The sequence below is a fragment of the Oncorhynchus gorbuscha genome, linkage group LG03, assembly GCF_021184085.1.
Source record: "Oncorhynchus gorbuscha isolate QuinsamMale2020 ecotype Even-year linkage group LG03, OgorEven_v1.0, whole genome shotgun sequence".
NCBI lineage: Eukaryota > Metazoa > Chordata > Actinopteri > Salmoniformes > Salmonidae > Oncorhynchus > Oncorhynchus gorbuscha.
Genome location: NC_060175.1, coordinates 83,865,928 through 83,879,052, shown reverse-complemented (window position 1 = coordinate 83,879,052; position 13,125 = coordinate 83,865,928). Strand labels below are relative to the sequence as shown.

Sequence of the window (13,125 nt, the reverse complement as noted above, 5' to 3'; positions counted from 1 at the left end):
AATAATTAAATTACATTCCTTTAGTTACGAATAGCAATACATATCTGTACTTACTACGTCTAATCATGTATGTACTGTATGTATGAAATAGCAATATAAGGACCTGCATGAACTACATTTGAATTCAGATTCTACTGTATATTAGAATTTACTCACGTTTGGTGATAAGATCCATTACTAGAATAATTTACAGATATTGATTGGGTTAGTTAGTAACAAAGGCACTTCAAGGTTAATAGATGGACATACAGGGAAGCTGAGGTGTCACACTCCATTCTGGAGGGTGATCCAGGACTGTGCTGTGATGGAGTGGATGCTGAACGCAGGGTACACAGGTTCTCTGAACACAGCCCTAAACGTGTGCAGGTGCTCCCGACAGCCCTTGGTGCTGTGAAAGATCAGTGTGCCCCCCTCATAGTCCAGTGCCACCTCCACCCTCAGCGGCTGATTGGTCTTTTCAACCAGCGCCATGTTTGAGGAGGCATGGCACGCCGTCAGCTTCTTGTTCTTCCACTGCAGACGCCAAGAGACTGGGTTGTGGCCCAGCCGGCTGTGGTCACCCCTCCTGGGCACACTCTTGTAGCACAAGCCCACTGACCACATGCTCTGGTCGCCCACCTCCACTACCCAGATGTGCTCCCCACTTGTGAAGCTCTGGGAGCAGAGGACCTGGGGCGCGGTACTGAACCTCTCTGGGTTATCAGTGGAGGCCTGCTTGATGCCAATGTACTTGACTGTCCGCAGGTCATTGGAGAGCAGCAGGCTGGTGTGCGCTGTTGTGATGTTGAAGGTCAACTCCAGAGGATTGAGCTGGACATTGAGGGCCTGGAGGAGCTGCCCCATTTCTGCCCTGAAGTCATTCATCCTCAGGCTGGCTTGAAGCCGCTTGGTGTTGAGAGGCTCTTTGGAGAGCACTATGGCCACAGTGCCTGTCACCACTTCCGTGAGCTGGGATTCGATCAGCAGGAACCTGTGGATGAACAGACGCTTATCAGTCACTGAGAGGACCTCGGCAGAGCTCTGGTTGGCCTCCATCAGCTCCTTCTGCTGTTCCTCAAGGAGCCCCAGGCCACTCTGCCAGATCTTCCTTTGATGGCCTCTCTCCTCCTCCAGCAGCAGGCTCATCCTGTCTCTGTACCTGCTCACCAGACCAGCCATGCTGTCCATTAGGGCCACAGCAGTAGACATCAGCTTGTCCCCCACAGCATCAGAGGTGCCCTGGTCCTCAGCAGCCCTCTGCAGCAGTGTCTCGGTCAGCTGCAGCCTGTTGGCCACCTCCTTGCTCCGGCTCTCTAGGACCCGCCTCATCTCCTCCTCAGCCACCTCAATAGTCAGGACATCGTGATTCTGGTGGGTGCCCTTGATGAAGCAGGAGGCGCAGAGGAAGGTCATGTCGCTGACACAGAAGTACTCCAGCAGGCGTCCATGGATAGCACAGCTCCTCAGGCCCAGCTTAGTCTGGGGCTCCACCAGGTCATGGCTCCTGAAGGATTCCCTATCAGTGTGGCGCTGCAGGTGCCTGGCACACAGGGACATCTCACACTTTAGACAGGTCTTGATGGCCAACGTCTCTGTGTCCAGGCAGTGGTCACAGCGTACCTCCAGTGGCTCTCCCCAAGGTTCTCCACTAGCGCAATGGCCCTGTAGCCTTCTATGATGCCGCAGAGCTTGAAGTTCTTGTGCAGTGTCTCTGTACCACTGTACTCTTCTCTGCACTCAGGGCAGCGAGGCAGGCTCTTCTCTCCACTGCTGGCGTCTGTAGCGTTAATGCAGGCAAGGCAGTAGTTATGGCCACAGGGCAGATAAACCGGATTTGTGTAGAGCTCTAGGCAGATAGGGCAGCTGAGCTCATGTTCTAACAGCTTCTCTGGTTTAGACAGAGGCATGGTCCTTCCTTGTTCACTTTGATTCTCCACACTGGCCTCAGAGCATACTGAAGAGACAAAGGGAACGAGAGCAAGACAAGGAAGTGAGCAATGATATTTACTGGCAACCAAAGTCGTAACGTGTGCTGAATAGCATTCCTAGAAGTGATACTGCCAAGACTCCTGCCATCCTTGACAGTAAGTCCACAGAACAAATAATAACGTCATTCTTAAAATATGTTCTGAATCCACTAATCAAAAGTATTTAAACAAACAAAAATAACCTCTTACCTGAGGAAAGAAATTAGGATCTGGTGAAGAGTTGTACACTAATGGTGGCTTGGGTTATAGGAAACTGCCATGTAAGATGGGTGAACTCAGTATTGTACATACAAACATGTCCCCCATCTTACCGTGTTTACTGTAAACACTTCACTTTAAATTACAATTCCAGTGTCTCCCAATTTGTGTTTTGTTTTGTGTTTTTACCGAAGTGGTGGAAAATGACAAGTTTTAAGCCAGGTCAACAGCGGATAAGAAGAGGTCTCTATTTTTTTGGTTTAGTTTATTTAGGACAGCTAAAAACAAGCAAACACAGAATTCAGTGCAGGCTTAAAGTCCTACTTCAGTCTCCTTTTCAGCTCATTTATCATGTGATTTACTTAACAAAAGGCACATCAGTATCGCTCCTTTATTGTTCCTCAAGCAAGGGGGGGGGGGGACATCAGAAGGCACCATCAGACCAACTCCTTGAATGGCCTACTCAGACCAACTCGGTGAAAAAAACTATTTTCCTCAAAACACACATTTTTACCCTTAAGTGTTTGTACATATTTGTATGGGGTATTGTTTTTCAACAGGATTTTTATTTATTTATGCTGGAGTGTGTCTTTCAGGACAAAACAGGGAAAGTCAAAAAAGCTCCAAAAAGTCCAGCAGGGGCTTGCCAGGTGGCCCTCCTGTGATCATATAGCATGACTAAAACGTATGGCCTAGATAACAAACAACAGACAGAGCAGAGTTGGGACATTGTCTTACGTCAGATCGTGCGACGATTTCGCCTGCACTGATTGAGAGACAAGCGTTGCGTAGGAGTGACGTCACCTGTCGGAAGACAACGGGGTTGGGGTCAATTCTATTTAAATTCTAGTCAATTCAGAAAGTTAACCAAATTCCAAGAATTTGAAGAATTTCAGTGTACTTCCTGAATTGACAGGAATGTAAATGGAATTGAACCCAACCATATATCATGTAATATTGCAGATTAAAATCAAAATTCAACCTTTAAAGTGTTATGTAACACTAAATAATAAATATACTGTAGTTTTCATGCAATTAATTGTATCTTGGATGTTGACATTTAACTTTTATTTATTCAGGAGAACCCATTGAGACCAGGGTCTCATTTACAATGGTGACCCGAGGACAAAAATACAACACATTAAAAATAAAAGTAAACTACAAATTACAGAATTAACACTTACAACTTCAAACACCACAAGTACAATTATTTACATTTAATCCAAACAGTTGTGATTCACATTAAATTCATTCAACATTAAAGTATTAAACTGGCCAAGAGGCACCAGAGTGTCAAGATGTAGGGAGTTTGGTAGGCTATTCAAAAAATACATACTAGTGGAACCTCGAAAGTTGTGAACCTTGAGACCTGTGAAGGGTTTGGTATCTCATATTTTAAAATGCTAACAGTGATGTGAGGTAGGTTGAAATCTTGTGTAGTAGAGATTTGTAAACAGCAAGGGGGTAATGAAGTGATCTACGGGACTTCAATAAGGACCAGACATCCTTTTGATACAGGATGCAGTGATGCATATTAAACCTGTCGCCTGTGATAAAGCAAAGGGCGCTATGGTAGACGGCATCCGAATGTTTATTAGTAGTGACTGCTGCATTCCGATACATGGTGTCATCATAGTCAAGAACTGCCAGGAAATCTGACTGTACAATCTGCTTCCTGCTGTTTAGGGAGATGCATTATCTATTTCTATAAAAGAATCCTACTTTAAATCTCAGCTTCTTAACTATCTCATCCGTATGCTTTTTAAACTCCACATTATTGTCAATCCAAAAGGCAAGATATTTATAGGTGGGAACCTGCTCAATGAAAGAACCATCCAATGCATAAATGTGAAAGCCATCTAAAATATTTCTAGGAGAATTAGAAAACAGCATACATGTAGTTTTTCCTGCATTAAGTACCTATTTAAATCAACAAGGACTTTCTGCAAGGCGACAAAATCAGATTACAGCTCCAACATAGCCTGGTCAGACGTTGGGAAATTCCATACATAACAGAGTCATCTGCATACAGATTAATGTTACAGGTTTTTGCAGATAAACCAATATTATTTACATAAATAGTAAAGAGGACAGGTCCCAAAATTGACCCCTGAGGGACACCTTTAGTAATATCTAGGTAACTTGACTTGACACCATCAGAGAGCACACAGGTGGCCTATGTCAGGGAGAGTACCCCAAAAACATTCCAGGCTACTAGGCATCCACTTCTAATTCACTATTATAGTGCCTTTGGCATCCTCTGCTGGAGAGTTGGACTGGGACTTGACTTTGCTGTGCGACAGTGCATTTGGAGAGAATAATTTGGTGCTATTATGGCAGAGATTTGAGTTGTAATTCATAAATTGCCATTTAGTTATTAAGAGGCAGATTGGTTACTGTTAGAGGCAGAGCCTGACTTGCGAGGGCGTGTGCCATTTCCCAGGGAATATTAAAACTACTCTGGCACCACAGGTAACTTTAAACTCCTGGTAATATGCAGGGCTTTGAAGTGGCACCACTTTTTTATTAATTTCATTGCACCCTTTTCTCCAAAATACTGTAGCAATTTTCAATCAGACAACGAGGGAGAGACAGACAGACAAGGCAAGAAGGGTCTTCTATGCCATCAAAAGGACATAAAAAACATAAAAACATAAAATTTGACATACCAATTAGGATCTGGCTAAAAATACTTGAATCAGTTAGAACCCATTGCCCTTCATGGTTCTGAGGTCTGGGGTCCGCTCACCAACCAATAATTCACAAAATGGGACAAACAGCAAATTGAGACTGCATGCAGAATTCTGCAAGAATATCCCACGTTTACAACGTAAACACCAAATAATGCATACAGAGCAGAATTAGGCAGATACCCGCTAATTATCCAAATCCAAAAAGAGCTGTTAAATTCTACAACTACCTAAAAGGAAGTGATTCCCAAACCTTCCATAACAAAGCCGTCACCTACAGAGAGATGAACCTGGAGAAGAGTCCCCTAAGCAAGCTGATCCTGGGGCTCTGTTCACAAACACAAACAGACCCCACAGAGCCCCAGGACAGCAACACAATTACAGTAAACCCAACCAAATTATGAGAAAAAAGAAAGATAATTACTTGACACAATGGAAAGAATGAACAAAAAAACATATAAAACTAGAATGCTATTTGGCCCTAAACAGAGAGCATACAGTGGCAGAATACCTGACCACTGTGACTGACCCAAATTTAAGGAAAGCTTTGACTATGTAGAGATTCACTGTGCATAGCCTTGCTATTGAGAAAGACCGCTGTAGGCAGACCTGGCTCTCAAGAGAAGACAGGCTATGTGCACACTGCCCACAAAATGAGGTGGAAACTGAGCTGCACTTCCTAACATCCTGCCAAATGTATGACCATATTAAAGATACATATTTCCCTCAGATTACACAGATCCACAAAGAATTTGAAAACAAACCCAATTTTGATAAATTCCCATATCTATTGGGTGAAATACCACAGTGTGCCATCACAGTAGCAGAGAGAGGGGGGGGGGGTAGAGAGCGAGAGATAATTATCATTTGTCAATCCTTAGAAAGAATCAGTATGCCAGCATATGTTTGGGGATCATAAACTTTATCCATAAAAAAGCATTCTAAGCCCCCATCTTGGAACAGTAATGAGTCTTTTTCGAACATAAGGTGAGGGGGGTTTACAAGAGCCAACTTCAAAACAAATATCCCACCGCTTTTCAAGCAATGTCAGATATAAAGGACACTTTTATGGATTTACTCTAAAACAGGTCTCTGGAACGGCCCTAAAATGTCTGAGATGCCTGAATATTCCTACTACCTGTATATATTGTTTACTATACAGCAGTTTAATTTACACAGTATTACATTTGATGGCTTACTGTATTTCTATCAAACAACACTGCTCTATGTTTACTAAGGTATTAGGAGAAAGTTGCAACCAATAACTGTCTGTCACGGTAGACTGACATTTTGAAACTTTTAAATATGTTAAGGAGACAGTAATATTCTTTACTGCAACTGTCTCTTATCCAGGCCAAGCACATCCTGCTCTAACCATAACATTAGTTGATACCCCTCTGACCCTGAACTGTGTCCAAATCTATATCACCTCTGCCCCTGCTGCACCCTCAGCATATCCAAACATTAGACATGCAGTCCCTTTCTCCCTCAAACCCTGCCCACAGGAAGTGTCTCTTCGCTGGAGGAAATGGAGGCCAGATGTGGGGGTGTCCCACAGCTTTGGGCAGTGGGGTGAAGGGTGGCTGTGTGACAGGAGGGAGGGGAAAGTATCCCTGTTGGAATTTGTGCAATTCATCACTATGTTAGCTTCCATTCTTTGAGATTGGTTTGAGTGTTATTTCAAAGTATCTGGCATGTGGGAAAATAATACAAATTTAACATGCAATGGAGTTTTTCTTCAAGGCTGCCAATGTTTCACACACAAAATATTGTAAGAATAATTGAAAAACCCCTGTGTAGAGTCATAACTCACTCACCACCGTATAATAGATCTATTAAATAGCAATTCTGAGTCCAAAATAACCTGTCGGGAAATGAGATATTAAAGCAGTGTGTTTGCAGTCATCATTAAAGCTTTGGGTTACACCATTGGAGATCTCTGCTTTACTACTGCTCATTTCTCTTGTTGAATTAGAATAGATGGGGACTGAGGTCATAGCTAAAGTATAGAACATTCCGGTGGATGTCAGCCATGCTATAACAGACATGGTCCCTCACACACAGCAGTTTCACTGTGTCTTATTATGACACTTTAGCTGTGAACTGCTTCATTATACAAGTAGATTCACCAGAACTGGAGGGTTCAGTAATATTTCCAGTCAAGTTGTCTTTTTCCAGCATTTTTGATTTCGATGGTCAGTCTTTTCATTGTTTGGTGTGTTACCACTGCAGAAAACTTAGTAAAAAAAGAGAAAATAGTGGCCGAAACATTATGTCACATCCCTGACGAGGAAATGAAATGTGCAGCATCAATCAGGCAGAGTAGAGGAGATCAAAGAGCGCCCCACACCCTCCATCTGGTTCTGTTTGGGGAGACTTTTTTTCCCCTGCCTCTCTCCTTCGTTCATTCCCTTTTTCTACTCTGAGACTGGGTTCTTCTTGTTTTTTCTGTCAGGCATTCCTCCATGTTACAGAGACAATGACATAGTGGCACGCAAGGTAGAACCAGTCAGAAGACGGTACCTGTCTCAGTTCTTATTCACCCCTCTGTTTTATATCTGAACTGGAGATGATTTACTGTTTCTCTGACTGAGTGAAGGTCTCAGGTATACCCATATGCTGTCATCACATCTCTATATCCGAATGTGGAGTCCTGTTTGTGTTACAGGGTTGTTTGTGTGTATATGCGTGTGTGTCTATTCATGTGGTGCATGTGTGTGTCTGTGTGTATAAGGGCAGGTAGGTGTGTATGTCTGTGTGTATAAGGGCATGTAGGTGTGTGTGTCTGTGTGTGTATAAGGGCATGTAGGTGTGTATGTCTGTGCATATGCGTGAGGGTGTGTATATAACCTCCACATGTGATAACATTCTGCCGTCTCTCTCAGTGGAAATATTTAGGCTAAGTCCTCGTTTGAGCGTGCAGTTCAAACAGGAGAAGGCAGAGATTTCTTACCTTTTCCAGACGTTGGCTATCTCCAGGGGGCTTTCCATACAACACAGGGTATTGTGAGTACGCTTGGCCCCTCTTTGGAAATGTGCTGTGTATATGTGTGTTTATATCAACCCTGATATCCATTTTCCATTATTCCGTTAGCTCTGAGATATTTATTTTTACGGTGAGGGTGTTCAATGGAATTGTAATGTATAAATAGTTTGATCAGTCACAGGCGTCTCGATGACTCTGAGGAGGACACACTAACAATGCACCCCATTGTACCAATTAAAGCTAGAGTCTTTCATTGAAACAATAAGAAAGCGGTCGCCCCACCTCTGTTTTGGTAAAAAGCTAAGGGATGGGCCTGGAGAAATGTATCCACTCTCAAATTCATAGACGAGGTCAGCACAGGTGCATCAAAGCTGGGACAGGGAGACTGAAAAACAGCTTCTTTCTCAAGGCCATCAGACTGTTAAATAGCCATCTCTGGCCGGCCTACACCCAGTACCCTGGCCTGAACTTAGTCACTAGCCGGCAACCACATGGTTACTCATCTCTGCACCTTGTCGGCTGCTGCCATACTGTATGTACATAGACATGGAACACTGGTCACTTTAATAATGGAACACTGGTCCCTTTAATAATGGAACACTGGTCACTTCAATAATGGAACACTGGTCACTTTAATAATGGAACACTGGTCACTTTAATAATGGAACACTGGTCACTTCAATAATGGAACACTGGTCACTTTAATAATGGAACACTGGTCACTTTAATAATGGAACACTGGTCACTTCAATAATGGAACACTGGTCACTTTAATAATGGAACACTGGTCACTTTAATAATGGAACACTGGTCACTTCAATAATGGAACACTGGTCACTTTAATAATGGAACACTGGTCACTTCAATAATGGAACACTGGTCACTTTAATAATGGCACACTGGTCACTTCAATAATGTTTACATACTGTTCTACCCATTTCATACGTATATACTGTGTTCTACTCGAGTCTATCCTATTTAACTATTGCTTTACATATGCTATTCTATCCACATATTCTTTAAATATACTATATATTCTATTCACATACTGTCCATAATGTCCACACATTCCATCACATATATACACTACCATTCAAAAATGTTGGGGTCACTTATGGGGTCACTTAGAAATGTCCTTGTTTTTGAAAGAAAAGCGCATTTTTTGTCCTTTAAAATAACATCAAATTGATCAGAAATATAGTGTAGACATTGTTAATGTTGTAAATGACTATTGTAGCAGAAAACTGCAGATTTTGGGGGGAATATCTACATAGGCGTACAGAGGCCCATTATCAGCAACCATCACTCCTGTACTCCAATGGCACGTTGTGCTAGCTAATCCAAGTTTATCATTTTCGCAGTTGGTCGCAGTTGTAAATGAGAACTTGTTCTCAACTGGCCTACCTGGTTAAATAAAGTTTAAATTCAAAATTCTAAAAATTCAAAAGGCTAATTGATCATTAGAAACCCTTTTGCAATTATGTTAGCACAGCTGAAAACTGTTGTTATGATTAAAGAAGCAATACAACTGGCCTTCTTTAGGCTAGTTGAGTAACTGGAGCATAAGCATTTGTGGGTTCGATTACAGTCTCAAAATGGCCAGAAACAAAGAAAATCCTTCTGAAACTCATCAGTCTATTCTTGTTTTGAGAAATGAAGGCTACTCCATACGAGAAATTGCCAAGAAACTGAAGATCTCGTACACGCTGTGTACTATTCCCTTAATAGAACAGCACAAACTGGTTCTAACCAGAATAGAAAGAGTAGTGTGAGGCCCCGGTGCACAACTGAGCAAAAGGACAAGTACATTAGAGGTCTAGCCTGAGAAACAGATGCCTCACAAGTCCTCAACTGGCAGCTTCATTAAATAATACCCGTCAACAGTGAAGAGGCAACTCTGGGATGCTGGCCTTCTTGGCAGAGTTCCTCTGTCCAGTGTCTTGTGTTCTTTTGCCCATCTTAATCTTTTCTTTTTATTGGCCAGTCTGAGATATGGTTTTTCTTTGCAACTCTACCTAGACCCTAACATATTTGCAAAAGGGTTTTCTAATGATCAATTAGCCTTTTAAAATGATAACCTTGGATTTGTTTTTTAACACAACGTGCCATTGGAACACAGGAGGATGGTTGCTTATAATGGGCCTCTTTACGCCTATGTAGATATTCCATAAGAAAATCAGCCGTTTCCAACTACAATCGTCATTTACAACATTAAAAATGTCTACACTATATTTCTGATCAATTTGATGTTATTTTAAAGGACCAGAAATGAGCTTTTCTTTTAAAAACAAGAACCCAAACGTTTGAACGGTAGTGTATATATACCGTATATATAGGATTGACCATCCAGGTTATCAAAATGAAAAGCATGTTTTGAGGCTATACAGTGTTTGTTTACATTTTCATTGTTTTACCCCAATGTTTGTAAACAATCTTATATTTGGTGTACGGGTGGGGTACCACAGTTGACGTTTATAAGTTCTATTTTTCAAAAATCAATGGGTATATATCATTATTGATGTCCAAAGACAAAGTATTCTAGCTTTAAAGGGAATGTTGCTTGTATTACTAGGCCTATACGCTGACCAGTGTTGGGTATTCATTCAGGTCAGTTTCCTGATTATACCAGGATAATTATTTTAAATCAACAGATCACCGATTCCCCCGACTTTACTGCCCATCTGGACCGGACAGTGGAAGTCTGGCATGTGTTTTATCTAGAAAGTTTGGCACGTACTTAATCTTGGTTGGTAAAACAGATGTAGGTGAATGTTGTTTGTGTACTGTAAGTATGTTGACATGAAGTCTCTTTCCGCAGGTCCACATTTCTTCAGAGACCACATACTGAATGCACTCAAGTGATTCCACATATAAACATTGTACCCTAGTGCAACACAACCCAATGTCCCTGATGCATTCAGTGCACTTTTACATTGGAGGGCATTCATGGAACTGTTTTGGACTGAGGCCTATTCGAATCGAATCTCAAAAGTCAAGCAATAGATTTTGTTCTTGTGTTGTGGGTGTCTGCAATGTTTGAGAACTGAGTGATGGTGGTGGAACTGAAGGGTATGTTCATGTTCTGGCACAGAGGATGAAACAAATGTTTCCAGAGGCACCCCTTAGATTCAGAACCTCTCATTCTTTCCTTTACTTGAGCTAATTTTGCTATTAGACTTCACTGCTACTCTGGTATGCCAGTTTCCCCTTTAGCCTACCGCTCAGAAGACTGTGCCAGGTCTCCAGTAAAACAAAGTGAATCTGAACACACTGTCTCTGAGGCTTTTTCTGACTTACAAAACAATGGAACTGTGAAATTGAATGCAATGAAACTGTACAAAACGATTCAGTTCGATGAAAGGTTAAGATAATGACAGCCTAGTTCTATAGTATCCATCTCTCTAGAACTACTAACGAGTGTTTTTGCTCTTCCTCATGCAAAGCCTCTAATTATTATAAGAAACCTGGGCACACTAACAAGGTCTGTCCTGAGGAGTTATAGTACATCATGTGAGGAGAATATTGTCTAGGTCCTACTTTCAAAATCCAAAGGAATTGATGATGGTGTTGAGTTGTGGAGACTTTAAGAAGGGAAAAGGAGGTATGGGGGAGGGGAGCTACTTGTTTTGGAAGAAATCTGGAACCTATAAACTTGGACAACTTATACGAAAAAGAACGGCAGAATATCCTCATCTGATTGGTCAACCCACGTGCCTTTGTCTCCGCCTCATCCCTTTACCCTTACCAATCACAAAACGCATTCTCTTCCTGTTATGCTTGGCCTGGCTGTGCCTTAGAACCCATCTGGACCAATCTGTGGAACAGATGGGTGGGAACTTACAAGTTCCATCCTCTTTCTTCTTTAAAAAGCCAGATGCAGGTTGGCTGCTGTCTTACATTGAGCTAGGATACTGGACGCAACTGCCGTTCTGAATGTAGCGAGCAGATTGTATTGTTAAATTGTTGTCATGTCTAGATATGTAGGCAACATATGGATTTCCAATACTGAGAATTGATTATTTTTCCATTTGCTTTCTATTGCTAGCAGACCTGGCAGATCACTTCTGGTATTTCTATATACAGGCTTGCCATAGAACAGAGAAACTAAAGGAGGCATAGCCCATTAGAGGCCCTGAATGAGAGAACAGAGGAGTGGGATAGAACAGTGTAGCTGTAGAAACAGGGTTAGGTAGATAGACTGCCATGAGAGAGGATCCGTCAAGCTGTGGTGAATACCCTGAGGGAGGGGTGGTGTCCAGCGAGGAGGAGCCAGACTGTGCTCCAAACAAATGCCCTGTGGTGGTGGTAACACCAGGGGCTGGCGGGCGCAAAAGGGTCACCAGGAAAGACAACATTTCATCGCCAACAGAGGACAACAAGTCAACGACAGGAGGGCCTCCCAGTCTGATCCCATCAGGACCCAAGAGGCCTAAGAAGAGTCCCCAGCCCTCCCTGTCTCCTCTCCCCATCCCAGGCCAGCCCCTGGAGGACCCTCAGCACCAACGGGTGGTCGCCAATGTACGGGAGCGCCAACGGACGCAGTCCCTGAATGATGCCTTTGCCTCGCTTCGTAAGATCATCCCCACGCTGCCGTCAGACAAGCTGAGCAAGATTCAGATCCTGAAGCTGGCCTCACGCTACATTGACTTCCTCTACCAAGTCCTGCAGAGTGATGAGATGGACGCCAAGCTGGCCAGCTGTAACTACCTAGCCCACGAGAGACTCAGCTATGCATTCTCAGTGTGGAGGATGGAGGGGGCCTGGTCCATGTCCGCTACCCACTAGCCCTCCCACTTACCTCTCTAACACCCTCTCGCCCTCCCCTCCTGCCCCCTCGCCCTCCCACAGCTGTGCCCTCCGGACCAAATCTCCCATGACCTCTGACCCCTGCTCTCTGACCCTCATCCTCACACCATCTAACTCCTCCACCACTCTACACCAGGTATGCACGATACATACCATTCATACTCAATAGTATCTTTCCAAAACAAAATGTCACTGTTTTATATTGCATGCAAAGAAGTAGTAATTCAACAGATCTGCTGAAGGTGATCAGAGATGAACCTGGTGTTTTAATAGCGTATCAAATGCAATGCTGGACATTTGCCAGAATGAAACCTAATAACTAAGCCAAGTAAGTAGATCACAAGGGAGGATCATAGAACAGCACATCTTAGGTCCCCACAAATCTGTTTTTACATACAAGGTATACTGGAACTATTCTACAAGATCAGTTTGTCCGGAAAACTGATATACGATGGTAGCTAAATGTAGCCCGTGATTA

General features: G+C 42.9%; 2 protein-coding genes across 2 annotated transcripts; one reads left to right on the top strand and one right to left on the bottom strand.

Annotated features, from left to right (window-relative positions):
* Nucleotides 1-264: 264 nt before the first annotated feature.
* On the bottom strand, nucleotides 265-4,601 carry LOC124017741 (E3 ubiquitin/ISG15 ligase TRIM25-like). The gene is made up of 3 exons (XM_046332973.1): nucleotides 4,583-4,601; nucleotides 1,600-1,933; nucleotides 265-1,519 (listed from the first exon to the last, which is right to left on the bottom strand). Exons 1-3 carry the CDS (start codon nucleotides 4,599-4,601, stop codon nucleotides 265-267), a joined length of 1,608 nt encoding a protein of 535 aa, XP_046188929.1.
* A 3,142-nt stretch (nucleotides 4,602-7,743) lies between these two features.
* On the top strand, nucleotides 7,744-12,764 carry LOC124032078 (twist-related protein 2-like). The gene is made up of 2 exons (XM_046344148.1): nucleotides 7,744-7,861; nucleotides 10,660-12,764. Exon 2 carries the CDS (start codon nucleotides 12,045-12,047, stop codon nucleotides 12,624-12,626), a length of 582 nt encoding a protein of 193 aa, XP_046200104.1. The 5' UTR covers nucleotides 7,744-7,861; nucleotides 10,660-12,044; the 3' UTR covers nucleotides 12,627-12,764.
* The last annotated feature ends 361 nt before the right edge of the window (nucleotides 12,765-13,125 follow it).

Coding starts and splice junctions, on each gene's coding strand:
- LOC124017741 (XM_046332973.1), bottom strand. Junction 1,520..1,599: donor CTTGGGGAGAGCCACTGGAG/GTACGCTGTGAC, acceptor CCTGTGTGCCAG/GCACCTGCAGCGCCACACTG.
- LOC124032078 (XM_046344148.1), top strand. CDS start 12,045: ATGAGAGAGGATCCGTCAAGCTGTGGTGAATACCCTGAGGGAGGGGTG.